This window comes from Mirounga leonina, unplaced genomic scaffold, assembly GCF_011800145.1.
Source record: "Mirounga leonina isolate KUSES-001 unplaced genomic scaffold, KU_Mleo_1.0 Mir_376, whole genome shotgun sequence".
NCBI classification, from domain to species: domain Eukaryota; kingdom Metazoa; phylum Chordata; class Mammalia; order Carnivora; family Phocidae; genus Mirounga; species Mirounga leonina.
In genome coordinates this window covers 11,411,749-11,439,410 of record NW_023270718.1, presented here as the reverse complement: position 1 = coordinate 11,439,410, position 27,662 = coordinate 11,411,749, and the positions used below count along the sequence as shown (strand labels likewise).

The window sequence follows — 27,662 nt, the reverse complement described above, 5'->3', positions numbered from 1 at the left end:
TATTAAGTCCGGTTTGGTGACTTGCCCTAAGTAATACCATCTTGGGCCTGTGGTTTTCTTTTTCTTTTAACACTTTTTTTTTTAAAGATTTTATTTACTTGACAGAGAGAGAGAGGGCGAGAGTAGGAACACAAGCAGAGGGAGTGGGAGAGGGAGAAGCAAGCTTCCCGCGGATCAGGGAGCCCAATGCGGGGCTCGATCCCAGGACCCTGGGACCATGACCTGAGCCGAAGGCAGACGCTGACGACTGAGCCACCCAGGCACCCTCTTTTAACATTTTTTTTTTTTAAGATTTATTTATTTATTTGAGAGAGCGAGAGTACATGAGAGGTGGGAGGGTTAGAGGGAGAAGCAGGCTCCCCGCCGAGCAGGGAGCCCGATGCGGGACTCGATCCAGGGACTCCAGGATCATGACCTGAGCCGAAAGCAGTCGCTCAACCAACTGAGCCACCCAGGCGCCCCTCTTTTAACATTTTTTAAAGTAATCTCTACACCCATAGTGGGGCTCAAAATCACAAACTGGAGATCAGGAGTCGCATGTTCTACTGACTGAGCCAGCCAGGTGCCTGTATGGTTTTCTTTTTAACATAGAAAAGCTGCAAAAATAATAGACTTCCATAGACCTTTCACCAGCTTCCCCTAATGTTAACATTTTAGGTAACCATGATATACTTACCAAAACAAGGAAATTACTGGGGTGCCTGGATGGCTCTAGTTGGAAGAACATGCAACTCTTGATCTCAGGGTTGTGAGTTTGAACCCCAAGCTGGGTGTAGAGATTACTTTAAAAACAACTAAAAAAAATAAATAAATAAAAATAAAAACAGCAACTAAAAATGATCATTGGTTTAATGTTAACGACTTAAGTACAGACTTTAATTCTGTTTATCGCTAAATGTCCATTTTTGTTTAAGATCCCACATTGCATTCATTTATGGTGTCTTCTTCGTCTATTCTTTTTTTTTTTTTTTAAGATTTTATTTATTTATTTGAGACAGAGAGAATGAGAGACAGAGAGCATGAGAGGGAGGAGGGTCAGAGGGAGAAGCAGACTCCCTGTCGAGGAGGGAGCCTGATGCGGGACTCGATCCCGGGACTCCAGGATCATGACCTGAGCCAAAGGCAGTCGCTTAACCGACTGAGCCACCCAGGCGCCCCTTCTTCGTCTATTCTAATCTGTGACAATTCCTTAGTCTTTCCTTCTCTTTCATGACCTTGACACTTTTGCCCTTGCGGAATACTGCTCAGTTATTTTCTATAATGTCGCTCAGTTTAAGTCTGTCTGGTGTTTGTCATGATTAGATTGAAATGGTGAATTTTTGACAAGAATTCCAGAAAGGTGATGGTTAAGGTGGTGCCTGCCCGGTTTCTCCACTGTCAAGGTACTGTTTTCCCCTTTATAATTAAAATATATATTGGAGGAGATTCTTTCAGAATCACCTCCTCCTTTCCCAGGCTTTGCTGGAGGATCCCAACCTAGCATGCTGGGCCTCAAACCCTGCCTGTGCTACTCTGGGGGTCGCATAATCTGCCCCAATGTTAATGCTGGATGGTGGGAGTAAGAGTGTTATTTTTTGGTTTATATCCGAATTGTTACTGGAATTATTTTATACACATACATACATAAAATCGAGGACAGGTATTTCCTTTCAGAGCATATTTTGTAACTACTTATTACTAATTTTTAATGTTTTCCATAATGTACTCACTGATTTTTATTAATATTCTATCTAAAACCCTTACTTAGCTGTCTTATTAATTTAAAATTGCGTAGGTTGGGGCGCCTGGGTGGCTCAGTCGGTTAAGCGTGTGCCTTCGGCTCAGGTCATGATCCCAGAGTCCTGGGATCGAGCCCCACGTTGGCCTCCCTGCTCAGTGGGAGCCTGCTTCTCCCTCTCCTCTCGGCTTGTGCTCTCTCTGGCTATCTCTATCACTATCTGTCTCTCTCTCAAATAAATAAATAAAATAAAATAAAATAAAAAAGAAAAACAAAGGTAGTTGGGTGGGAGCATTAGGTATATATTTGTCTTGAAGGGTGACATACATTTCTTGAAAATATAGCTGTCTTGGGGCGCCTGGGTGGCTCAGTCGTTAAGCGTCTGCCTTCGGCTCAGGTCATGATCCCAGGGTCCTGGGATCGAGCCCCGCATCAGGCTCCCTGCTCCGCGGGAAGCCTGCTTCTCCCTCTCCCACTCCCCCTGCTTGTGTTCCCTCTCTCGCTGTATCTCTCTCTGTCAAATAAATAAAAATCTTAAAAAAAAAAAATATATATATATATAGCTGTCTTGGGATGCCTGGGTGGCTCAGTCGGTTAAGCGTGTGCCTTCGGCTCAGGTCATGATCCCAGAGTCCTGGGATCGAGCCCCACGTTGGCCTCCCTGCTCAGTGGGAGCCTGCTTCTCCCTCTCCTCTTGGCTTGTGCTCTCTCTGGCTATCTCTGTCACTATCTGTCTCTCTCTCAAATAAATAAATAAAATAAAATAAAATAAAAAAGAAAAACAAAGGTAGTTGGGTGGGAGCATTAGGTATATATTTGTCTTGAAGGGTGACATACATTTCTTGAAAATATAGCTGTCTTGGGACGCCTGGGTGGCTCAGTCGTTAAGCGTCTGCCTTCGGCTGGGGTCATGATCCCAGGGTCCTGGGATCGAGCCCCGCATCGGGCTCCCTGCTCAGTGGGGAGCCTGCTTCTCCCTCTCCCTCTGCCACTCCCCCTGCTTGTGCTCTCTCACTCTCTCCCAAATAAATAAATAAAATCTTAAAAAACACTGTGTAGCTTGTTTCGATTAATAATTACACTGTCCACGAATACTGAGGTGTACTTACCTGAATTTTAACGTATTTTTCTCAGAAATAAATAATAAATTATGGTATAAAATTGAAGTTACTTAAAATTATAAAATATGCCAGGGGCGCCCGGGTGGCTCAGTCGGTTGGGCGACTGCCTTCGGCTCAGGTCGTGATCCTGGAGTCCCGGGATCGAGTCCCGCGTCGGGCTCCCTGCTCGGCGGGGGGTCTGCTTCTCCCTCTGACCCCCCCCATGCTCTCTCTCTCTCTCTCATTCTCTATCAAATAAAAATAAATAAAATCTTTAAAAAAATGATAAAATATGCCGTAAATAAAAATAAGGCTGTACAATAATGACGGCGTCCGATTAAAACCACAGGAGGCAAAAAATTACCCGTGAGTCCCTATTGAGATCAATACACAATTGGGTGAATAAATAAAAGGGAACGTAGGGGCGGCTCCACCGGGGAACTCCCTCCGCCGACCAGCGCGGGTGGGACTGGGGCCGAGAGAGGTGCGGACGCAGGTCGGGCGGGGACGAGTCCGGAACCCCCGCCGACCCCGGCCCAGGCGGAGGGGCACGGCCCCGCACGGTCCCGCCCGCGGCTGGAGACCGGAAACAGCCGCTTCCACCCGCCGCGGCCGCAGCGAGCCGCGGGGCCTCCTGGGACGCACACATCCGGGTCCCGGCGCGCGCACGCGCAGCCGCCCCAAACATGGCCGCCGCCTCGAGCTGCGCCGTTTGCCGGCCGGAGGTGAGTCCCACCGCGCCCTCGACCTCTCGGTGCCTCACTTTCCCTCGGGACGGTGATGTGTGTGAGCAGGTGGGTATGCTGAGGCGGGGAGAGGTCCTCCGAGTCCTGCGTGGCGTGTGCGGCGCGACCGCGGGCGGGTTTCACGAGGGGAGTGGGCGCGTCCGGCTCGCAGGGGCGCGGGTCGGCCCGGGCACGGCTGCCCCGGCGCCTGAGGACGCAACCTCTACCGCGGATGTGGACGCCCTCGGAGGGTGAGGACGCCTCAGCTCTGTCCTTCGCGTCCCCCGGGTCCCGCGCTCGGATCCGGCCGGGCCTTTCACAGGGCTCGTTTTGCCCCGGCCTGCCGGGTGTCCTCGCCCGGCCGCTGGGCGAACCTTGGGTCGACCGCTCTGGGGCTTGGTGGTGGGTGGGTCCCCGTCGGCGGGTCTCAGGCCGCAGTGGCCGCGTTGCGCCAGTGGCCTGTGCCGTTTCCCACGAGCCCCGCAGGCGTCAGGTCCCGTTTGTTCCCTCCACCTAATCGCTGCGAAGTCAGCTCCTGCTCTTCCCAGCGGGGGCCGCGATTTTCCACCTGTTCGGTGGCTGTTTGATTTTCATGTTCCTTGGTGTAGTTCATTTTTTCAACTCCTCTTCCCCCAGTAGATCATGGAAAAGGTTTTCACACGTACAGAGAAGTGGAAGTACTTGTGCGACATTATGCCGACCCATTAACATCTGCTATACTTGCTTTATCCCATATATTTTCCTCTGTCCATCTTTTCAACCGTTCATTAATTTTGTGGGGTAACATTTAAAGTAAGTTGCGGATTTTACAGAGCTCCCCCCTCAAACATCTTACTGCTTTTTGAAGTTTTTTAAAGATTTTATTTATTCATTTGACAGAGAGACAGCGAGAGCGGGAACGCAAGCAGGGGGAGTGGGAGAGGGAGAAGCAGGATTCCCGCCGAGCAGGGAGCCCGATGTGGGGCTCGATCCCAGGACCCCGAAATCACGACCTGAGCCGAAGGCAGACGCCTAACGTCTGAGCCACCCAGGCGCCCCCTTTTTGAAGTTTTTGAGGCAAAATGGACTTACAGTGAAATGGTGAAATGCGTAGATCTTAATTGTGCCACTGGATGAGTTTTGACAAATAGAACCCAAAGCTTTATCAAAATTACCATCACCCCAGAAAGGTCTGTTATTCTTTATCAATAAAAAAAAATTGGGGGGACGCCTGGGTGGCTCAGTTAAGCATCTGCCTTCGGCTCAGGTCATGATCCCAGAGTCCTGGGATCTAGCCCTGTGTTGGCCTCCCTGCTCAGTGGGGAGCTTGTTTCTCCCTCTGCTTGCTGCTCCCCCTGCTTGTTCTTTCTCTCTCTCTGACAAATAAATAAATAAAATCTTTAAAAAAAAAAGGTCTCACACAGAAAAGTGGGAGGAATAGTTCAGTGAACACTTGTAAAACAATCCAGATTCTCGGGCGCCTGGGTGGCTCAGTTGGTTAAGTGACTGCCTTCAGCTCAGGTCGTGATCCTGGAGTCCCGGGATCGAGTTCCGCATCGGGCTCCCTGCTCGGTGGGGAGCCTGCTTCTGCCTCTGACCCTCTCCCCTCTCATGCTCTCTCTCTCATTCTCTCTCTCTCTCAAATAAAACCTTTAAACAAAAAAAAACAATCCAGATTCTTAAGTCACTAACACTTTGTCACATTAGCTTTCCTTTTCTCCCTGCCGCAAACACGTGCACATACATTCTCTTTTTACATTTTTATTTTTTAAAGATTTTATTTATTTGACAGAGACACAGCGAGAGAGGGAACACAAGCAGGGGGAGTGGGAGAGGGAGAAGCAGGCTTCCCGCCGAGCAGGGAGCCTGATGTGGGGGCTCAAACCCAGGACTCTTGGGATCATGACTCGAGCTGAAGGCAGACCCTTAACGACTGAGCCACCCAGGTGCCCCTCTTTTTACATTTTTTACACATACCCGCCTCCCAGGAGAGTAAAAGGTTTATTACTCACTTAGTAAGACTCCTGGGTGATCCAACAATAGCTTGAGAGAGCAGGAAAAGGAGACTGGCTGGACTTTAATTGTGATTAGAGAGTGGAACTGGATGAGGATGGCCTTTCATTTATTGGGGCTTGCATGGTGTGAATGTCCTGCTAAAACCAACGAGAAAGCACCCAGGCTTTCTAGTTAGCTTGCCTACATGTGGGGCAGTAGGAGAAGGGGGAGGCTTGAAAACTGGTCACAGTCATTCATCAAAATGGAGTCACACTTTATCACAGTTGGTAGTCAGGTGGGTGACTTTATTAGGATAGAGCTAAAGTTGGTGGGAAACTATTTTTGTTAAGGAATGCATCACTTAAACAAGTAAAGTACACATTATCATGGGTGGTCCACAGAAATGGCAGGAACCATGTGGAGGGGGTTGGACAGCTGAGGTCTGGCACTGCTGATGTCAAACATCCAGGCATCCAGCCCAAGTGATCCCTCTGCCAGGTTGTTGAAACTGGGGGACAAAGCCCTTGAGAGGTGAGTGCCTGGGAATCGAATTCTACACAAGTTTGGCACATCCCTATAAAACTTACTTCTCTTGTGAAGTTGTAAGGTATCAGATACATTCTAGGTAGTTTGAACTGGTGGTTCTGACCCCAGCGGACTCAAAGCCCCCCCCCCCCCATTTTTAAAGATTTATTTATTTATTTGAGAGCAGGTGCATGCATGCGAGTGCACATATGTGTGGGGGAGGGGCAGAGGAGAGAATCTCAAGCCGACTCCCTGCACTGAGCATGGAGCCCGAGGTAGGGCTCATCGACTCTGAGATTATGACCCCAGCCGAAACCAAGAATCTGTCGCGCCACCCAGGTGCCCTGCCTCCTTATATATAAAAAAAAAAAAAATGGCTTTATTGAGATATATTTCACATACTATACAAGTCACCGTTTAAGGTATACAATTCATTGTTTTTTAGTATACTCGTTAGCTTGTGCATCCATCGCTGCTATCAATTTTAAAATATTTTCAGTATCCCCCAAAACAAAGCCTATGCCCATTAGCAGTCACTCCTCATCTCTTTTATCCCTCCAAGTCCTAGAGAATCATTAATCTACTTTTTGTCTCTATGCATTTGCCTATCCTAGACATTTCATATAAATGGCCATACAATAGATAGTCCTTTTGGGGGCTTCTTTGACTTAGCATAATGTTTTCAAGGATCATCTGTGTAGTAGCGTAGCATCTATCAGTACCTAGCTCATTTTTATGAATGAGAAATGTTTCATTGTATGGATATACCTCATTTTGTTTATCAGTTCATCAGTAGATGGACATTTGAGTTGCTTCCACTTTTTGGATATTATGAAAAATGCTTCTGTAAATATTCATGTATGCTTTTTATTTTTGGTGGATGTATGTTTTCATTTCTCTTGATAACTACCTAGGAGTGGAACTGATCATAGCCATCCTACTGGATGTGAAGTGGTATCTCAATGTGGTATTGATATGCATTTCCCTAATAGTTAATGGTGTTGAGCATCTTTTCGTTGTGCCTATTTGGGCATTTATGTATCTTCTTTGGAGAACTATCAGTTCAGATCCTTTGCCCCTTTATTAAGTGGGTTATTGATCTTTTACTTTTTTTAAAGATTTCATTTATTTATATGACAGAGAGAGGAGAGAGAGAGAGAACACACAGAGGGAGAGTGAGAGGGAGAAGCCAACTCCACACTGAGCAGAGAGCCCGGGGCTCTGACCCAGTATCCCGAGATCATGACCTGAGCCAAAGGTAGATGCTTAACCGACTTACCCACCCAGGCGCCCCTGATCTTTTATTTTTTTTAAGATTTTATTTATTTGAGAGAGAGAGCAAGGGGGGGGGGGGAGAGGAAGAGGGAGAAGGAAAAGCAGGTTCCCCACTGAGCAGGGAGCCTGACGGTGCTTGATCCCAGGGTCTGAGCCGAAGGCAGACCTTCAAGCAGCTGAGCCACCTGCATCCTGGGATCGAGCCCCGAGTTGGGCTCCTTGCTCAGCGTGGAGCCTGCTTCTCCCCCCTCCCTCTGCTTGCTGCTCTCGCTCTTTCTATCTGCCAAATAAATATATAAAATCTTTAAAGAGAAAAAAGATTCATTTATTCTGGGTACCTGTGCCTTATCAGATATATAATTTGCAAATATTTTATCCTATTCTGTTTTTTTTTTTAAGTTTTATTTATTTAAGTAATCTCTACAGCCCATGTTGGGCTCGAACTCATGATCCTGAGATTCAGAGTTGCATCGTCTTCCAACTGAGCCAGCCAGACACCTCTCCAAGGGTTGTGTGGTTTTTTTTTTCTTTTTTCACTTTCTTGGTGAAGTTCTTTGAAGCGCAAATATTTTAATTTTGATTAGTCAGTTTTACCTACTTTTTTTTGGTCACTTGTACTTTTGTGTTGTACCTGTTTCTGAAAATCTATGCCTGTGTTTCTTTTAAGAATTTTATGATTTCAGGGGTACCTGGATGGCTCAGTTGGTTAAACGTTTGCCTTCGGCTCAGGTCATGATTCCAGGGTCCTGGGATCTAGTCCCATGTTGGCCTCCCTGCTCAGTGGGGAGCCTGCTTCTCCCTCCCCCACTACCCCTGCTTGTATTTGCTCTCTCTGTCAAATAAAAATCTAAAAAAAAAAAAAGAATTTTATGATTTCAGCTTTCATATTTAGGCCTGTGGTCTATTTTTTATTTTAAGATTTTATTTATTAGAGATAGTGACAGAGATAGCGAGAGAGAGCACAAGTGGGGAGGAGAGGGAGAAGCTGGCTCCTGCTGAGCAGGGAGCCTGATGTGGGGCTCGATCCCAGGACCCTGGGATCATGACCTGAGCCGAAGGCAGTTGCCCAACCGCCTGAGCCACCCAGGCGCCCCTGGCTTGTGATCTATTTTTTTTTTTTTAAGATTTTATTTATTTATTTGAGACAGAGAGAATGAGAGACAGAGAGCACGAGAGGGAGGAGGGTCAGAGGGAGAAGCAGACTCCCCGCTGAGCAGGGAGCCCGATGCAGGACTCGATCCCGGGACTCCAGGATCGTGACCTGAGCCGAAGGCAGTCGCTTAACCGACTGAGCCACCCAGGCGCCCCTGTGATCTATTTTGAGTTAATTTTTGTGTAATGCTCACTCTTTGTGATCAGTGGTTTGCAGTGTGCCTTTTGCCATCCTGGAATACCTATAAAAGGAATTTTTTTTTTTTTTAAAGATTTTATTTATTTATTTGACAGAGAGAGACACAGCGAGAGAGGGAACACAAGCAGGGGGAGTGGGAGAGGGAGAAGCAGACTCCCTGCTGAGTAGGGAGCCCGATGCGGGACTCGATCCCGGGACTCCAGGATCATGACCTGAGCCGAAGGCAGACGCTTACCCAACTGAGCCACCCAGGTGCCCCTATAAAAGGAATTTTATAGATAATATTAAATATCCATGTAACTTAAAAATCCTAAAGTCTTATGTGCATATAAAGAATCAGTAAAAGGAAAGGCAGGGGCCCTGGTTAGCTCAGTGAGTTAACGATCTGCCTTCGGCTCAGGTCATGATCCCAGAGTCCCAGGATTGAGCCCATCATCAGGCTTCCTGCTCAGTGGGGAGTCTGCTGCTCCCTCTCCCTCTGCTCCTCTCCAGCTCATGCTTGCTTGTTCTCTCTCGCTCACTTTCTCAAATAAATAAATAAAATCTTTTTTTTAAAAAAGGAAAGATTTGTATAAAAATGTATATTTCTATATTTAAATGCTTGGGCACAATACCTTAGCAGACATAGGAAGCAGTCCAGTGCTGAAGGTTTGAGTTAAGACAAATAGGACAGTAAGAAAATACTGCCTTGAGTGAAACTGAATGAGGTGAGGTGTATGTGGATGCTGCTGGAACAATGAGGGCTGGAGAGGTGGACCCAGACCAGGTGTATTAAATAGAAAAGGGACAAAGACAGTACTTTGGTGGAAGCAGGTTCTAAGTACTTATGCAGTAAGGCAACTCAGGCTGTTCAGATGAGCTGGGACTTAGTCACAGGCAAAGGATCAGCCACCCCTTGTGATATCGCCTGGAACAGCATCAGTTTATTACAGAAAACAATTCTTCAGACCTAAAGTCTCAGCCTGTGCTGGGGCAACATTCAGTGTGTAAAAAAGCTTTGGAGACCACCTTCTTTGGTGACCATGGGAAGAGAAGGACAGGCTGGGGAAAATTTGTAATATTGGGGCTTTAGACAAGTGATATGGTGGATATCTGAGCAAAGGGTCAGAAGAAAAGTGAGGGAGAAATAGGGAACCCCCAAAATACATGAATGGCATCAAGGTGAATTTTTACAACATATATTTTGTATTATACTACTAAAAGTAGTAGTACGTAAGTATGTAGGAGGGCGATAATCAGATATTTATTTGTTTTTTAAGTTTTACTTATTTATGTAATCTCTACACCCAATGTGGGGCTTGAACTCACAACCCCAAAATCAAGAGTCGAATGTTCTTCTGAGCCAGCCAGGTGCCCCAATCTGAGATATTTTATTTATTTATTTATTTTTTAAGATTTTATTTATTTATTTGAGACAGAGAATGAGAGAGACAGAGAGCACGAGCGGGAAGAGGGTCAGAGGGAGAAGCAGACTCCCTGCTGAGCAGGGAGCCCGATGCGGGACTCGATCCCGGGACTCCAGGATCATGACCTGAGCCGAAGGCAGTCGCCCAACCAACTGAGCCACCCAGGCACCCTGAGATATTTTAAAAACAACCTTAATTAACAGAATTCGTGTGATTCCTATGTTAAATTCCCTATTATTATTTACCGAAAGTCTGTCCTAATGTCCTCCTGTATACTGGTGATCATTTGTTCTTTTTTTTTTTAAGATTTTATTTACTTATGTATTTTTATTTATTTATTTTTTAAAGATTTTATTTATTTATTTGACAGAGAGAGAGAGAGAGAGGCTGGAGAGAGGCAACACAAGCAGGGGGAGTGGGAGAGGGAGAAGCAGGCTTCCCGCTGAGCAGGGAGCCCGATGTGGGGCTCGATCCCAGGACCCTGGGATCATGACCTGAGCCAAAGGCAGGCGCTTAACGACTGAGCCACCCAGGCGCCCCTAAGATTTTATTTATTTATTAGAGAGAGAGCATGAGAGAGCACAAGCAAGGGGGAGGGGTAGAGGGAGAAGCAGACTCCCTGCCAAGCAGGGAGCTCGATGAGGGACTCGATCCCAGGATTCTGGGATCATGACCTTAGCCGAAAGCAGACACTTAATTGATTGAGCCACCCAGGTGCCCCAGATCGTTTTTTTCCCCCCCAGTAATCGCACTGTGGGCCTCAGGGCCTCATTGTCAGAGGGTATAGTTGAAATGGCGAGTTTTTGTCAAGGAGATGTAGAATAGGGAATGAGTCCATAAATTCAGGACAGTATCCTGATTTCTTTTTAGTTTGCTTCTCCTAAATGATTTTTCCTTAGTGTCTTATAACACATGAAGTATTGTTCTATTCTAAGGTACCCCAGGTTGATACCTACAGGGATGTTGGTCCATAGGGTGGTCAAGCATCATGTGGTGGTCCTGAGCATGGTAGCAAATCTACATCCCCAGCCTGGGCTCTTCAGATGCTAGCTAGTGTTCCCTGCTGCCTGCGTCTTTGTGACAACCTAACACCTCCACAGATTTCGAGATGCTCCCAGTGGAAGTACTACCAAGGTCAAGAGGTCTGGTTCGGGGTGGAAGGGACTTGTCCCCTTATAGGGGACGTATCTGTGCTTAGGATTACTGGCATCATTCTTGAAGGCATAAATTTACTTATTACAGGTTTATTGAGATATAATTCATAATATCATAAGATTCATCCAAAGTCCACAACTCAGGGGCGCCTCAGTCAGTTCAGTGTCTGCCTTTGGCTCAGGTCATGATCCCAGGGTCCTGGGATTGAGCCCCACGTTGTCGGGCTCCCGGTTCAGCAAGGAGCCTGCTTCTTCCTCTCCTTCTGCCTGCTGCTCCCCCTGCTTGTGCTCTCTTGCTCTCTCTGTCAAATAAATAAATAAAATCTTTTTTAAAAAGTGCACAATTCAGTGGTTTTTAGTATATTCACAGAGTTTTACAACCATCACCACTGTGTAATTCCAAAATGTTTTTATTAGGCCAACAAGAAACCTCATACCCATTAATAGTCATTCCCCTTTTCTTCCAGCTCCTGGCAACCACTAATTGATGTTCTGTCTATATGTAATTGCTTGTTCTGGACGTTTCATATAAATGAGATCATATACTATGTATTCGCTTATGTCAGAGTTCTTTCATTGAGCATAATGTTTTTAAGGTTTATCTATATTGTTGTACCATGTATTAGTAATTCATTCCTTCTTGTGGCTGAAGAATATTCCATTGTGTGGATTTCTACATTTTGTTTAGCCATTCCTCAGTTGATGGACATTTATTTGAGTTTCCACTTTTTGTTTATTATGAATAGTGCTGCTATTATCTTGTAATTCATGTACAAGTTTATGTGTGGACATATGTTTGCATTTTTCTTGAGTAGATATCTAGGAGTAGAGTTGCTGGGTCACAAAACTATGTGTAACTTTTTTTTAAGATTTACTTATTTATGTATGTATATATGTATGTATGTAAGGGAGAGAATCCCAAGCAGACTCCGTATGGACCCAGACATGGGGTTTGATCCCACGGCCCTGAGATCATGACCTGAGCCAAAACCAAGAGTCATTTGCTCAACTAACTGAGCCAGGCAGGTGCCCTGTTTTTGTCTGTTTTTTTTTTTTTTTTTTTTTTTTTTTTTATTGGCCACACTCATGGTTGTGAAGTGGTATCTCACTGTGGTTTTGATTAGCATTTCCCTAATGACAGTGATGATGATCATCTTTTCATGTGCTTATTGGCCATCTGTATGTCTTTGGAGAAATGTCTGTTCACATCCATTGCCTACTTTTAAAATTTGGGTTGTTTTGTTATTGAGTTGTAAGAGTTTTTTGTATCTCCTGTATAGGAGTCCTTTATTAGACATATGCTTTGTAAATATTTTCTCCCATTTGATGGGTTGTCATTTCACTTTCTTAGTGGTATCTAACTCTTACTGCAATCAAGGAAATAGCTATTATAGATTGAGCAGATGTTCCCTTTGCTTTTCAAGGCCCATTCTCCATGTCCCAAGATAGTCATGATCACAGCTTTGGTAGGTGTCTTGCCAGGGCATTACTTCCAGAATATTTGTGTCTAAAAATTTCCCCAAGTGGTATCATCGTGTATATATGTCTGACTCATTTCTTTTAAGTACACACATGCATCCTTCCCCTACAGACCTGTATGAAGGTACTCTCTATATCTTGTCTTCACAGGATAACCACAGGCCATCCAGGCCCCAGTCTACTCAGAAGTCCCAGTATGGGAAACATGCAGTATGGTGGCAGGGCAGCCTTAGGAGACCTTTTTTGTAGGTGAGGAACTCATAATGTTCAGGAGTGAAATCTTGGGATGTGGTCCTCCTGACCGGCTAGCCCCTCCATATTACTGTTGAATGCTGTGGATGTAGCAGGCTTCTGGGGTCTTGGTCTTGGCTTCAAAGTGAACAAATCTGATGTTTTCACATTAGGTGTGATGTTTACCTTGATTCCTTGTGTCCCTAATCATTAAGAATTTTCATCAAGAATTGGAGCTTTCCTTAAAGCACTTTCTGAATTTATTGATACAGGCTAAAGGGTCTACTACTTGAATCTGAGAGCAGTTTGAGCATGAGTCTGGGTGAGATTTCCTCAAATTACTTTCTTAACTTATTGGGACAGGGTGCAGGGGACTATTTTTTACTTTTATCTGAAAATAATGGGGAATACATAAATCGACATTTTAATATTTTACAATTCTTACGTTCTTAGGATAAATCCAATGTTACCATTTTGGTAACTGTCTTCTGTTTCTTAGTTAAATACCCTTTTCATAACTGATATCACTAATGTGTACCTCCTCTTTTTGGGGAGTCACTCTCGTCAAAGTACGTCTTTCGTTAGTCTTTTCAAATAACAGACTTGGTTTTCTTTATCTTCTTGGATGTTCTTTATTTTGTTCTTTAATTTCTGCTGTTACCTTTATTATCACCTTCCTTCTACTTCCTTTTGGCTTACTCCTTAATTCTTTCCCTTAAGTCTTGAACCGTGACTCATTAACCTTCAGTCTTCTTCTTTTTTAACATAAGCAGTAAAGGCCAACATTTTCTGAGGAACTGTGTTAACTGCATCCTCATTTGCCACATGTTTTGAGATATACCATTTCCATTTTTCAGTTTGATTCTAGGTGTTTTTCTAATTTCTGTTGAGATTTCCCTTTGAACTCTGAATTCCTGAGAAATAGGTTTTTGTTTTTCCCAATAAATAGAAGTTTGTTTTACTTAATGTTTTTCTTGTATTTGGTTTTCTTTCTGCTACTGGTTCTTAACTTGACCACGTTTCTAGTTAAGAGGCTATGGTCTAGGGTGCCTGGGTGGCTCAGTCGTTTAAGCGTCTGCCTTCACCTCAGGTCATAATCCCAGGGTCATGGGATTGAACCCCTCATCAGGCTCCCTGCTCAGAGGGGAGTTTTCGTCTCCCTCTCCGTCTGCTTCCCCCTGCACACTTGTGCTCTCTCTCTCTTTTTCGCTCACTCTCAAATAAGAATCTTAAAAAAAAAAAAAAAAAAAAGACTGTGTGGCCTGTGGCATACTGTGGTCTGGTCTTGGTTGAACTTGTTCTTTGGCCTGGTTTATTGTCAGTGTTAGCAAAGGTTCCACGTGCACCCAGAAAGCTTTGTTTGGCTTTAGTTGTTGTTACGGCTCTTCATCCAACTGTTGGATCAGGCTAGTTAATTACATTCTCTCCTGCTTCTCTATCAGTTTTTCTGAATTTTCATTTCTGAATGAGGTTCATTAAAAGCTCCCAGTACAGTTGAATTTGCTGATTCTGATTTACAGTCCTGGCTGACATTTTTCTGTTTTGAGGCATGCTGTTAATACAGACATTTTTGCCATTGTTCTGTTGCCCTGTTATACTTCAAGTTTATCATTGGTTGGCAGAGAACCATAAAATCTTTGGTTAGCTTTTGTCTCTCCCAGACTTTTGCTTTTGCTTTAGGTGTGTCTGTTGCATACACATGTTTTCGTGTGGGGCTCGATCCCAGGACCCTGGGATCATGACCTGAAGCCAAAGGCAGACGCTTAACGACTGAGCCACCCAGGCGCCCCCCACCACAGCACTTTAAAAAAAAACCTTCCATTATTTTCAGGTAGATATTTTTGCTATCAAGTGATCCGTCATGATAGTTTTTACTCCCTCACCAGTGTTCTGTCTTCTCTCTGCTGGTCTTCAAGAATGTCTCCTTAGGTATAGACTGATACCCATTTATGCTTGGGCTCATGTTTCCTGAGTCTGAGATGCCTACAGGTGGCAGTGCTGGGCAGTGGAATGTGCCCATTTTATGTTTTGATGCTGCAGCCATGTTACACTGAGTGGACTGACCACTTTACGTGCCCACTAATACTCTTCTTCCATGAGGTGCCTAAGCTTTATATTCTCATGCCTTGTTTTATTTTTACGCATATGAAAAGTGTACATTATGTCTTCTTAACGTTTCAGTTTGTGATTTTCTGAATGATGGTGAGAATGAGCAGATACTCCTGTTTTCAGGATATTTGTATTTTTTATGAAGTGCCTTTTTGTGTCCCTTTCCCCCTTTTTTTGTGCTATTCTGTAAGAATTCTTTCTAGATCTTGGGCACTGTTCCTTTTTCTCTTTTATATTTTATGATATTATTTCTTCATTTGCCACCTGTGTTTTGGTTCTTACTGTGTTTTTGTTTGGAAATTTAAAATGTTGATATTAAATTTGTTAATCCTTATCTGTATGGTTTTTGTTTGTTGATCATGAAGGTGTCCTACATAATTTAAACTTTGATTTTATGTTGGGGTTTTTCTCCATCTAGAGTTTTTTTTAAAAAATATTTCTTTCTGGGCGCCTGGGTGGCTCGGTTGGTTGAGCGACTGCCTTCGGCTCAGGTCATGGTCCTGGAGTCCCGGGATCGAGTCCCGCATCGGGCTCCCTGCTCGGCGGGGAGTCTGCTTCTCCCTCTGACCCTCCTCCCTCTCATGCTCTCCGTCTCTCATTCTCTCTCTCTCAAATTAAAAAAAAAAAAAAAATTTCATTTTGCTTAAAAGAAATGAGGAACCAGTTGTCTTGATACCATGAAGTCAAAGGGGTAGGGGGTGGTTAGAGGAAGATCAGTAATGGTGGAGACACTGGCAGCCACTTACAGAATGCTGTCCATTCCCCAGGTCAGAGGCAGCATCAGACATGCTCTAACTCTCATAGTAACCTTACAGGGTGGTCATTGACAGATCCAGGACTTTCAGAACTTCTGGGTCATCAAGTTTGTGCTTTGTTCCATCCATGAAGACAGAACTCTGACTACAAAGCTGGGGTGAAAAGCGCTCGTTCAGCACTGTCGTAAGCACATGATGAAGTTGGGGCTTTGAAGATGTGTATTGATTTGTTGACATGGGCAGTGGGTGGCAGGGACCAGCACACAACAGTCAAGACGGTGTTCCGCTCTGTGAGCAGTGACACCTGGCTGCTGGTCTCCACATCTCAGTTTCATTCTTTTGGTGGTATTTGTCTGTACTGTTCTTGGCTCCATCCCTTGACTCTCACTTTACCTTCCCCTTGTACAGATGTTAACTTGAAAAAGTCAAAAAACCCACAAATGTAAATTGGTTCAGCCACTGTCTAAAACAGTATGGAGTTTCCTCAAAAAATTTAAAAATAAAAATGCCATAGGATGAAGTAATTCCACTACTGGGTATTTATCTCCAAAAAGGGAACAGAACACTAATTGAAAAAGATGTATGCCCTCCTGTTCATTGCAGCATTATTTGTAATAGCCAAGATATGGAAGCAACCCAAGTGCCCACTGACAGATGAATGGATAAAGATGTGGTATGTATATACAATGGAGTATTACTCAGGCATAAAAAAGGATGAGGTTTTGCCGTTTGTGACAACATGGATGTATCTAGAGGGTATTATGCTAAGTGAAGTAAGTCAAGCAGAGAAAGACAGATACCATATGATTTCACTTTGGGGAATCTAAAAAACAAATGAACAAACAGAAAGTAGAAACAGAACAATAAATAAGGAGATCAAACCTGATGGTTGCCAGAGGGGAGGGGTGGGGGGATGGGTAAAATGGGTGAAGGGGATTGAGGCACAGGCTTCTAGTTATGACATGAATAAGTCATGGGGATTAAAGGTACATCACAGGGAGTATACTCAGTGTTATATGGTGACATATGGGGGCTGTACTTGCACTGAGTTTAGCATAACGTATAGACTTGTCAAATCACTGTCTTACACTTGAAACTAATGTAACACTGTGTGTCAAATATATTCCAATAAAAAAGTAAGCTGGGGAAAAATTAATAAAAAAACATAAAAATACGAATCCACACATCTGGCCTGTTATAAATTTTTATTCCTCTTCCAGTTATGGCTTTATGTACTTAAGTCTGTCTTTTTCATTGTTTATTTTTCAGCCTGAGACATGAGACTGAAAATGAGAGAATATTTCTGAAGAACCATCCTGTGACGTGGAAATGGAAGGATTTATGAGAGAGGGCTCCCATCTTTCCATTCTAGGTGATAATTGGGACTGTAAGAACCGGGAGGGACGTTTGAGACAATCAGGTTTAACTCAGGAGAAACCAGGGGCTCAGGAAGCAATTTGTGAATATTCTGGCCTTGAAGAGCATTTGAGTGCAAGCTCAGACCTGCTGCCATCTAAGAGAGTACCTGCAAACGGTTTTCATATATGTGACTCAGATATTAAAAGTTTGGATTGTGACCCAGCTTTACACAGTTGTCAGAAAAATTACGGAGCCAAGAGGAGTGGTGACAGTGACTCATGTGGAAAAGCCTTCAACCATTCTGTGGAAGTTTTTCAACTTGGAAGAGATCAGATGAGAGAGAAACCCTATAAATACACGGAAAGTGTTAAATCTTTCAACCATTTTACCCCTCTTGGTGAGCAAAAAATAGCAAAAAGAGGAAAGAAAGTGTATGAAGGTAAGGACTTTGGGGACATCTTCACCCTGAGTTCATCTCTTAATGAAAACAGGAAGGGTCACCTTGGAGAGAAACTGTATAAATGCACTGAATGTGGCAAATGCTTCAAACGGAACTCCTCTCTCGTGTTGCATCACCGAACTCACACTGGAGAGAAACCTTATACTTGCAACGAATGTGGAAAATCGTTTTCCAAGAACTACAACCTGATTGTGCATCAAAGAATCCATACCGGAGAGAGGCCCTATAAATGCAGTAAATGTGGGAAAGCCTTCAGTGATGGGTCAGCTCTCACACAACACCAGAGAATTCACACTGGTGAGAAACCTTACGAATGTCTAGAGTGTGGGAAAACCTTCAACCGAAATTCATCTCTGATCTTGCATCAAAGGACTCATACAGGAGAAAAACCATATAGATGTAATGAGTGTGGGAAACCTTTTACCGACATCTCCCATCTCACTGTGCATCTCAGAATCCACACCGGGGAGAAGCCCTATGAATGTAGCAAATGTGGAAAGGCTTTCCGGGATGGCTCATACCTTACCCAACATGAGAGGACTCACACTGGAGAGAAGCCCTTTGAATGTGTGGAGTGCGGGAAATCCTTCAACCGAAATTCTCACCTCATTGTACATCAAAAAATCCACTCTGGGGAGAAACCCTACGAATGTAAAGAGTGTGGGAAAACCTTCATTGAGAGTGCTTACCTCATCCGGCACCAGAGGATTCATACTGGTGAGAAGCCCTATGGCTGTAACCAGTGTCAGAAACTTTTTAGGAACATTGCTGGCCTTATCCGGCACCAGAGGACTCATACTGGTGAGAAGCCCTATGAGTGTAATCAGTGTGGCAAAGCTTTCAGGGATAGCTCCTGTCTGACCAAGCACCAGAGAATTCACACAAAGGAGACCCCATACCAGTGTCCTGAATGTGGAAAGTCGTTCAAGCAGAACTCTCACCTGGCGGTACATCAGAGACTCCACAACAGGGAGGGCCCCAGTCAGTGTCCTCAGTGTGGAAAAACATTCAGAAGGAGCTCGTCCCTCATCCGACATCAGAGAACACACTCTGGAGAGCAACCCATGGAAACATAATGAATGTGGGCCGCATTTGTCCCCTGACTTGGTCTCAAAAAGCTGTGTGAAGGAGGAATGTCTTCAGGGGTGACTCTTCCCTATCAGCAGAGAAGAGTTCTTTAAGCTATCCAGTGAATTGATGAATGTGAGGCATTCCTTAGCCATACTGTTAAATCTAAACAATAAGGAACTCCTGGGGAAAACAGGATGGGAATAAATGTGGACAAGGCTTCAGGAATGATGCAGCCAATACCAAGTGTAATAGGGCACACTGGAATAAAATCTGTGAATGTCAAGAAGATAATTCCCTGGAGATGCATCAGAGTGCTTAAACAGTAAAGAACCTGTGAATGTATTCAGTAAGTAATTGGTATGTGGAATCCTTTAATAAGGAATGTCTGCCTTGTACATAAGCAAACTCTTACTAGGATCAAGTATAATCAGTGAGAAAAGCTTTTGGCAGCTCTTACTGTCTACTCTGTGTCAGCGAAGACATCCTGGTGATAGACTGCACACAGTTTTCCACCCCTTGGCAACCACAGAATTGTAGTTAGATTTTGCTGTTTGTATGTCTGCCTATGTTACAATCCTGTCGGATGCTGAAGATTTGTTTCAGAATGGGCAGCCGGATGACGTTGCTTGAGAATGAACAATGAAATTGTCCCTGTTAAGACTGAAGCCGGCTCGTACTAAGATGGAAAGGGCTGCTGTTGAGAAATGTGATGCGCCACTTTAGTTGTGGAAATGAATTCCTGTGATTGATACCACCTCCCCCTATTGTTCATCTAGGACATTTCTAATTTGTTTTATGCAGTCATGCTGAACCATAATTATGAAGGTTTTGTTACCATGTTGAAAATGCGTATAATATGGCAGGCAACAACAACAATAAAAGAGGCATAAAATAGAAGACTTGCTGTTATTCCAGCCATGTAGAGGTATGTGCACGTATGGATGTAGATTGGATGTTGGTCATGGAGAAATAAACGTGGTTTTCTTAGGGGCCTACAATTGTGTACGTTTTTTTTTTTCTCTATTATAAGCCATACATTGTTGCTATAATAATTTGATAAGTAATAGAAAGAGGAAGCCAGAGCGAGGCCAACTTTGGGTTTCTTTGGACCTTTTTTTACCAGAAGGAGCTAGGTCAGGGTCACAGGGCAACTTTAAGCACAGATGGGGAACATCCAGGAAGAAGTTTCTCTCGAGTGAGAGCATCTGATGGCCCAGGGCATAAGAATAATTTCCTTCTTTGGGACTTGGAGGTGTCATTGTGAGGAGAGGATGGGTCTCAGAAAATGTAGAGTAGGAGGCTACAGAGAGGTCTAGGATGATCTCAGAACATCCCACCTGTGGAAATAACAGTGCTGGCCACGTGAGAGCTGCTTAGGCTGGATGGCATGGCCTCAAAGCCCTGGGAATGGCTCCCCTTGAGAGTCACTGAATAAAAGCTGTGAGGTAATAAAGTGTTTTTTTAAGCTGCTAAGTTTGTGGTAATTTGTTATGGCAGCAATAGAAAACTAACACAAGCAGGGCGCCTCGGTGGCTCAGTTGGTTGAGCATCTGCCTTCGGCTTGGATCATGATCCCATGGTCCTGGGATGGAGCCCCGCATCGGGCTCCCTGCTCAGTGGGAAGCCTGCTTCTTCCTCTCCCTTTGCCCCTCCCCCTGCTTGTGCTCTCTCTCTCTCTCTCTCTCAAATAAATAAAATCTTTAAAGAAGAACTAACACAAGCATTATAGAAAATTATCACCTGCCCTTTTTCTCTCTTCTTGTGCTCTTTTTGCTTGCTCCTTCCTGAGAGTCCAGCAGGGCCACTGCCAATTTACACTTCCCTTCTAGACTAGTTAGGAAAAGGAGTTCCTTGGGGCAGTGTAGAAGGAAAACTCTTCATTTGCTTTGGAGATACTACACCTGGGTACAGTAGGGCTAACAGCTGAATTTGTGAGATCAGTGGACTGTGAGGAGTCTGATGCATCACCCCTTAAAAGCCCTGCCCGACTCATGGTCAATATGACTGTTTTTTTGTTTGTTTGTTTTTATAGATTTTATTTGAGAGAAAGAGAGGGAGAGAGAGAGCACAAGTAGGGGGGAGAGGGAGAAGCAGGCTCCCAGCTGAGCACAGAGCCCGGTGGGGCTCAATCCCAGGACCCTGGGATCATGACCTGAGCCGAAGGCAGGTCCTTAACCAACAGGGCCACCCAAGCGCCCCCTATATGACTAGTTCTAGCCATGTGTGCAGACCCAAGACCTCCTTCATCCTCCCACAGGCTGGGTTGCAATTCTTTAATACAACAATTAGGAATTCCTGTTGGAAGGCTAAATAATGGCCTTCAGATCTTGCAATGTGGAGATGATCCTGGGTTATCTGGTGGGGGCAATGTCATCACGGGGGTACATATGGGGTCAGAGTCAGAGGAGAGGTGATGGAGCCAGAAGTTAGATCAATGCATTTCAAGATGGGAGAGGTGTTATGAGGCAAGGAATGTGGGTAGCTTCTAGAAGGTCGTAAAGGCAGGGAAATTAATTCTCCATGTACATCCTCCAGAAGGAACCAGCCCTGCTGACACCTTGTTATCCTGGTGAAAGTGATTTTGGACTTCAGGCTTCCAGAACTGTAAGAGAATAAATGTGTGTATTTTTAAGGCACCAAGCTTGTGGTAACTTGTTACAGCAGCCATAGGAAACGAACACTTCCCTTTCTAGTTCTTGTAGACCTTTAACCTTCCCTGCTCCTGTTTGGTGAGGTATTCAGTGTCTGTTGGCTTTCCAGCAAGTTAATAAACACGGATTAATAAACAAAAAACCTCTGGTGGTGTCTGTCTACTTTGAGAGTAGACATGGCTGCTCAGCCAGGTGCCCCTTGGGCATCCACACAGCCCTGTCAGAGCTAGTCTGGAAAATTAAGTCCAATTAAGGAACAGCTATTCCTTAGTGAAAGGAAATTTAAGAAAAGTTAAGGAAGAGATGCCGCTTACCTCTTTTTACACCTCCTGTCCACTAGTTTGGCTGAGGGGAAAGGCAACTTTCAGCATCCTAAAAGAAGTCCATAGCCTAAGAATGTGTGTGGGAGGTCCAGATGTGCTAATTCAATATGGAGACATGGGATGTTCGTGATGGTTGCCACCATGTTTCTAGTTTCCATTAATCCACACCTGTCTTTGTATTCATTTATGTGTAATATTTCAAAGAAAAGGAAGAGGGGGGCCTGGGTGGCTCAGTCGTTAAGCATCTGCCTTCGGCTCAGGTCATGATCCCAGGGTCCTGGGATCGAGCCCCACGTCGGGCTTCCTGCTCCATGGGAAGCCTGCTTCTCCCTCTCCCACTCCCCCTGCTTGTGTTCCCTCTCTTGCTGTGTCTGTCTCTGTCAAATAAATAAATAAAATCTTAAAGAAAGGAAAGGGGGCCTGGACTTCTGTAGAGTCAGATAAAAAAGGGAGTCATCCATGAGTCTTATGGGAGACATGAGGAAGGATGGAGTAATTGAGGAAGTGTGGAGCCCCTGTCTATCTGGGTCTTACTTGGAATATGTGAGAGCAGGTGGGCTTTTTGCATTTCTTGGAACACAGGGGGGTGAGGGAATTTCTCCAGGAGCCCAGGTCTGAAATACAGTTCAAAATTGTCTGTATGTCTTAGTCTATTCAGGCTGCCATAACAAGCTAAAATAGACTGAGTGGCTTAAAGAACAAACACTTCTCATAGTTCTGGAGACTGCGAAGTGCAAAATTAAGGCACTGGCAGATTTGGCGTCTGGTGAGAGAGTGCCTGCCTCCTTGTTCACAGATTAGTTGTCTTCTCACTGTGTCCTCATGGTGGAAAGGGTCAGAGAGTTCTCAGGGGTGTCTTATAAGGGCATTAATCCTATTCGTGTGGGCTCCACCCTCAGATCTAATCACCTCCCAGAGGCCCCACCTCCAAATACCAGCCCATTGTGGGTTAGGAGTTCAATATGAGTTTGGGCAAGGCACAAACATTCAGTCTCTAACAGGTTTTCATTTCTCTTGGGTAAATACCTAGGCGTGCAATTGCTGGGTCATATGGTGTCTATTTTGAACTTTGTACGAAACTGCAAAGTTCCTTTCCAAAGTGGTGGTGCATTTTGCTTTCCCGCAGTAACAGTCGAGACTTTCTGTTGATCTGTATCCTTGCCAACGCTTGAAATGTCAATTTTATTTTTATTTTTGTCATTCTGAATTGTAACCTTAAAGCAGTACTTTTGGGTCCCCTGCGTGGTGCAGTTGGTTGGGCATCTGACCCTTGGTTTCTGGTCAGGTTGTGATCTTGGGGTCGTGGGATCAAGCCCCACGTCAGGCTCCAAGCACAGCAGGGAGTCTGCTGGGGTTTCTCCCTGTCCCTCTGCCCCTTCCTGTGCTTGCTTGCATGCGTGCGCGCGTGCTCCGTCTCTCAAATAAATAAATCTTTTTTTAAAAAAAGCAGTATTTTTTTTTTTAAGATTTTATTTATTTACTTGACAGAGACAGCAAGAGAGGGAACATAAGTCGGGGGAGCAGGAAAGGGAGAAGCAGGCTTCCCGCTGAGCAGGGAGCCCCATGCGGGGCTCGATCCCAGGACCCTGACATCATGACCTGAGCCGAAGGCAGACACTTAATGACTGAGCCACCCAGGCACCCCCCAGAAAAGCAGTACTTCTGATGGCTTGTTGTATCAGTCAGCTTAAGGTAAGTTATGCTGCATTAACAAGTGGCAGCAAAAATCTTACGGGCTTGTAATGCCAGTGCTCTACTCCATGTTGCCTTCACTCGGGTGGGGAGCAGCCTCTTCCTCTGCATTGCTGATCTCATGGTAGAGGGAAAGGAGGACGGGTGGACTCATGTAGGGGCTCTGAAAGCTCATTAATGGCACCTGCACTTCCACTCCATGTCCTTGTCAAAGCAAGTCCATAACCAAGCCTGAAGTCACTGGGGCAGGGATGTGTAATCCTTACTGGGGGAGAGGCAGCAAGTATCTTTAACCATAATACAGGTTATCTCAGTTATATTACATCATCATGTCTTTGGCCTGGCAATGTGTGGGTTTTTGTTGTCGTTGTTTTTTGGTTTGTTTTTTTTTTTTTTTTAATATATATATATATATTTTAAGATTTCATTTATTTATTTGACAGAGACACAGAGAGAGAGGGAACACAAGCAGGGGGAGTGGGAGAGGGAGAAGCAGGCTTCCCGCGGAGCAGGGAGCCCGATGCGGGGCTCGATCCCAGGACCCTGGGATCATGACCTGAGCCGAAGGCAGACGCTTAACAACTGAGCCACCCAGGCGCCCCATGGCCTGGCAGTGTTTTAATTGATGTTACTGTCACCTCCCTGGCCCCTTCTCATATTCCCCTTAGTTACTCCGTTCCAGTCTCAGTGGCCTCCCTGGTATTCCTCAAATGCCAGGCATGTTATTTCAGGGCCTCTGCAATCACTTGACTTTGTGGGGATCCTCTTCCCCCAATACCTTTGGGATCACTTCGTCACCTGCAATTCATTACTCAGACATCACTTTTCAGTGAGTCCTTTCCTGACTTTTCTATTTAAGAGAGACTGCCCCTGCCCAACACGCACTCACTCCCCCATCCTCGTTCCCTGCTTTATGTATCTCCAAGGCATTGACTGCCAACCGACTGATACATGATGGCGTTGTACTTGTTTGTCTCTCCTGCTGTCGTGTAAACATCTTGTTTTGGTTTCTCTTGTGTCCCTGGCCTTTAGAATACTGCAGCAGATGCCCAGTGTTTGTTGAACTAAGTTAGATGGAGGTGAGCCAGCACCAGTGAACAGTCATATCCTGGGTGCATATCTCTGTTGTTTCCTGTTTCTTTTTTTTCTTTTTTTTTAAAGATTTTATTTATTTATTTGAGAGAGAGAGAACGAGAGACAGAGAGCAGGAGAGGGAGGAGGGTCAGAGGGAGGAGAAGCAGACTCCCCGCCGAGCAGGGAGCCCGATGCGGGACTCGATCCCGGGACTCCAGGATCATGACCTGAGCCGAAGGCAGTCGCCCAACCAACTGAGCCACCCAGGCGCCCCTGTTGTTTCCTGTTTCTAAAGTAATTCTTCCTCACTGAAAAAAAAAATGCTTGGGATATACAGAAAAATACGAAATTAAGAAATTGCATCCAGAATCTCCCTTGTTACCAGTAATCATTATTAGTATCTTGGAATATGCCTTCCAATTCATTCAAGTCAGCAAATATTTGGTGAATATCTTTATTCAAATATTTATATTTGGGGAGCAATCATTATTAATATCTTGGAATATATCTTCCAGTTCATTCAAATCAACACATTTGGTGCGTGTCTCACATGTTGGCACATTATCCCCTGTGAAAGACAACAACATGTCCATCCTCATGGAGCTGTCCAGCTAGAGAGCAAGATGGGCATTTATTTATCAAACAATCATGAAAACATCAGTGTGAGCTGTAAGAGGAGGAGAGGTTAACCAAGGGAGGGAAGACTGCCTCACAGAGAGCAGTATGTACTGATGCAGCAGGGAATGTAGGGGCATCAGAGAGGAAGAGATGAGGGGAGCCGGCAGGATGAGGTAGGCAAGAGCTTTGTAGAACTGATTACGTTAAGTGAACACTCAGAATGGTGACCGAAGAAGCAACTGGTCATGGGAAAAACTGAAAGGAGGCAGCCAGATGAAGAAGAAATGGCTTAGGAGGGAGGAGGGAAGCCACGGTGTGTGGTGATATTATGGACCAAGAGAGAACAGGATTTAGGGAGGAGAGACTCCCTCTACCTGTTAAATACCAGGGAGGGGCAACAAAGCCATTGGAATCCCTTCATGGGAAACAATTGGGGAAATTGCCTCACTGGAGAAAAGGTGGGTATGGGGTATGAGGCTGCCTTTGCCAAATAAAAAATCCACATTTACAAGGGCAACATTTGAGACCCCAAAAGATAAACAGATTGAGAGTGTGTATAACCACGTCCCAGGAGAAAAAAATAGCAAAGACGTAAGTAAATGGACATCTAAGCTTATAGTGACCAAAGGAATTTAACTGAATCAGTCGTCATTTCTGGTAAAATAGATTAAACAACATTCAGGTGGGAAAAAAAAGTTAGGAGCGCCTGGGTGGCTCAGTCGGTTAAGTGTCTGCCTTTGGCTCAGGTCGTGATCCCCAGTGTCCTGGGTTCGAGCTCCCCTTTGGGCTCCCTCCTCATGGGGAGCTTGCTTTTCCCTCCTTCTTCTTCTCCCAGCCCCTGGCAGCCACTAATCTACTTTCTGTCTCCACAGATTTGACTACTCTGGACATTTCATATAAATGGAATCATAAAATATGTGGTCCTCTTTTGACTTATTTCATTTAGCATTATGTTGTCAGTGTTCATCCATGTTGAATCATGTGTCAGCACTTCATTCTTTACATGATTGAATAATAATCCATTGTGTGGATATATCACCTTTTGTTTATCCATTCGTGAACAGACATGGTTGGTTTCCAATTTTTGGCTATTATGGATAATGCTACTATGATCCTTCATGTACAAGTTTTTGTGTGGATTTATGCTTTCAACACTCTTGACTGGATAACTATGGATTGGAACTGCTGGGTTACATGGTAACTCTCTGTTTAAGCTTTTGAGGGATTGCCAAACTTGTTCACAACTGTACCATTTTAGATTCCCACCAACAGTGTCTAAGTGTTCTGATTTCTCCACATTCTTTTCTTTCCTTGTTTTTTTTTTTAAAGATTTATTTATTTGAGAGAGAGAATGAGAGAGAGAGCACATGAGAGGGGGGAGGGTCAGAGGGAGAAGCAGGCTCCCTGCCAACCCGATGCGGGACTCGATCCAGGGACTCCAAGATCATGACCTGAGGTGAAGGCAGTCGCTTAACCAACTGAGCCACCCAGGCGCCCTCTCCACATTCTTTTCAATGCTTTTTATCATCTTTTAGATTATAGATATCCTAGTGGGTATGAAGTAATATCTTCTGGTTTTGCAAACATTTTAAATAGCTAAAATCCAGTGATCATACCTCACTATACCGTCAGGGGTTAGCAAACTTTTTTGTAAAGGGTAAGATAATATTTTAGGCTTTGCACATCATATGGTCTGTGCTACAAGTACTAAACTCAACTGTTGTAGTGTGAAAGCGGCTACAGACAATTTGTAAGCAACTGAGCATGGTTGCATTCCAGTACAATTTTATTCATGGATTTTGAAATTTGAATTTCATATAATTTTCATGTGCCATGAATACTATTATTTTTATTTTTTTCAACATTCAAAGATATAAAAACCATCCTTAACCAACCATACAAAAACAGGTGGATTTACCGTGGTTTGCTGACCCCTACTATCCACAAAGATCAGTTCCTGAGGATTGTAGCTCTAAATGTGAAAGGCAAAACGATCGAGTTCAGATGAAAATACAGAACATCTTTGTGATCTTGGCATAGGCAAACGTTTCTTAACCAAGCCAAGGGTAATTGATAAGCCTGTCTACATTAAAATTAAGAACTGCGGGCGCCTGGGTGGCTCAGTCGGTTGGGCGACTGCCTTCGGGTCCCGGGATCGAGTCCCGCATCGGGCTCCCTGCTCGGCGGGGAGTCTGCTTCTCCCTCTGACCCTCCCCCCTCTCATGCTCTCTCTCTCTTAAATAAATAAAATCATGGGGCACCTGGGTGGCTCAGTCGGTTGGGCGACTGCCTTCGGCTCAGGTCGTGATCCTGGAGTCCCGGGATCGAGCCCCGCGTCGGGCTCCCTGCTCGGCAGGGAGTCTGCTTAAAAAAAAAAACCAAAAAACAAAAACAAACAAAAAACAAAGATAGAGACCTTGGGCGCCCGGGTGGCTCAGTCGGTTGAGCGACTGCCTTCGGCTCAGGTCATGAACCCGGAGTCCCGGGATCGAGCCCCGCGTCGGGCTCCCTGCTCGGCGGGGGGTCTGCTTCTCCCTCTGACCCTCCCCCTTCTCATGCTCTCTCTCTCTTAAATAAATAAAATCATGGGGCACCTGGGTGGCTCAGTCGGTT

At 44.7% G+C, this 27,662-nt stretch overlaps 1 protein-coding gene across 1 annotated transcript; it reads left to right on the top strand.

Moving 5' to 3' along the window:
• The first annotated feature begins 3,483 nt into the window (after nucleotides 1-3,483).
• On the top strand, nucleotides 3,484-18,832 carry ZNF329 (zinc finger protein 329). Its single transcript, XM_034986278.1, has 2 exons — nucleotides 3,484-3,611; nucleotides 17,071-18,832. The coding sequence occupies exon 2, from the start codon at nucleotides 17,131-17,133 to the stop codon at nucleotides 18,694-18,696; it is 1,566 nt and encodes a 521-aa protein (XP_034842169.1). The 5' UTR covers nucleotides 3,484-3,611; nucleotides 17,071-17,130; the 3' UTR covers nucleotides 18,697-18,832.
• Nucleotides 18,833-27,662: the final 8,830 nt, after the last annotated feature.

Bases quoted from the DNA above. Each gene is read 5' to 3' on its own strand.
- ZNF329 (XM_034986278.1), top strand. From the start codon at position 17,131: ATGGAAGGATTTATGAGAGAGGGCTCCCATCTTTCCATTCTAGGTGAT.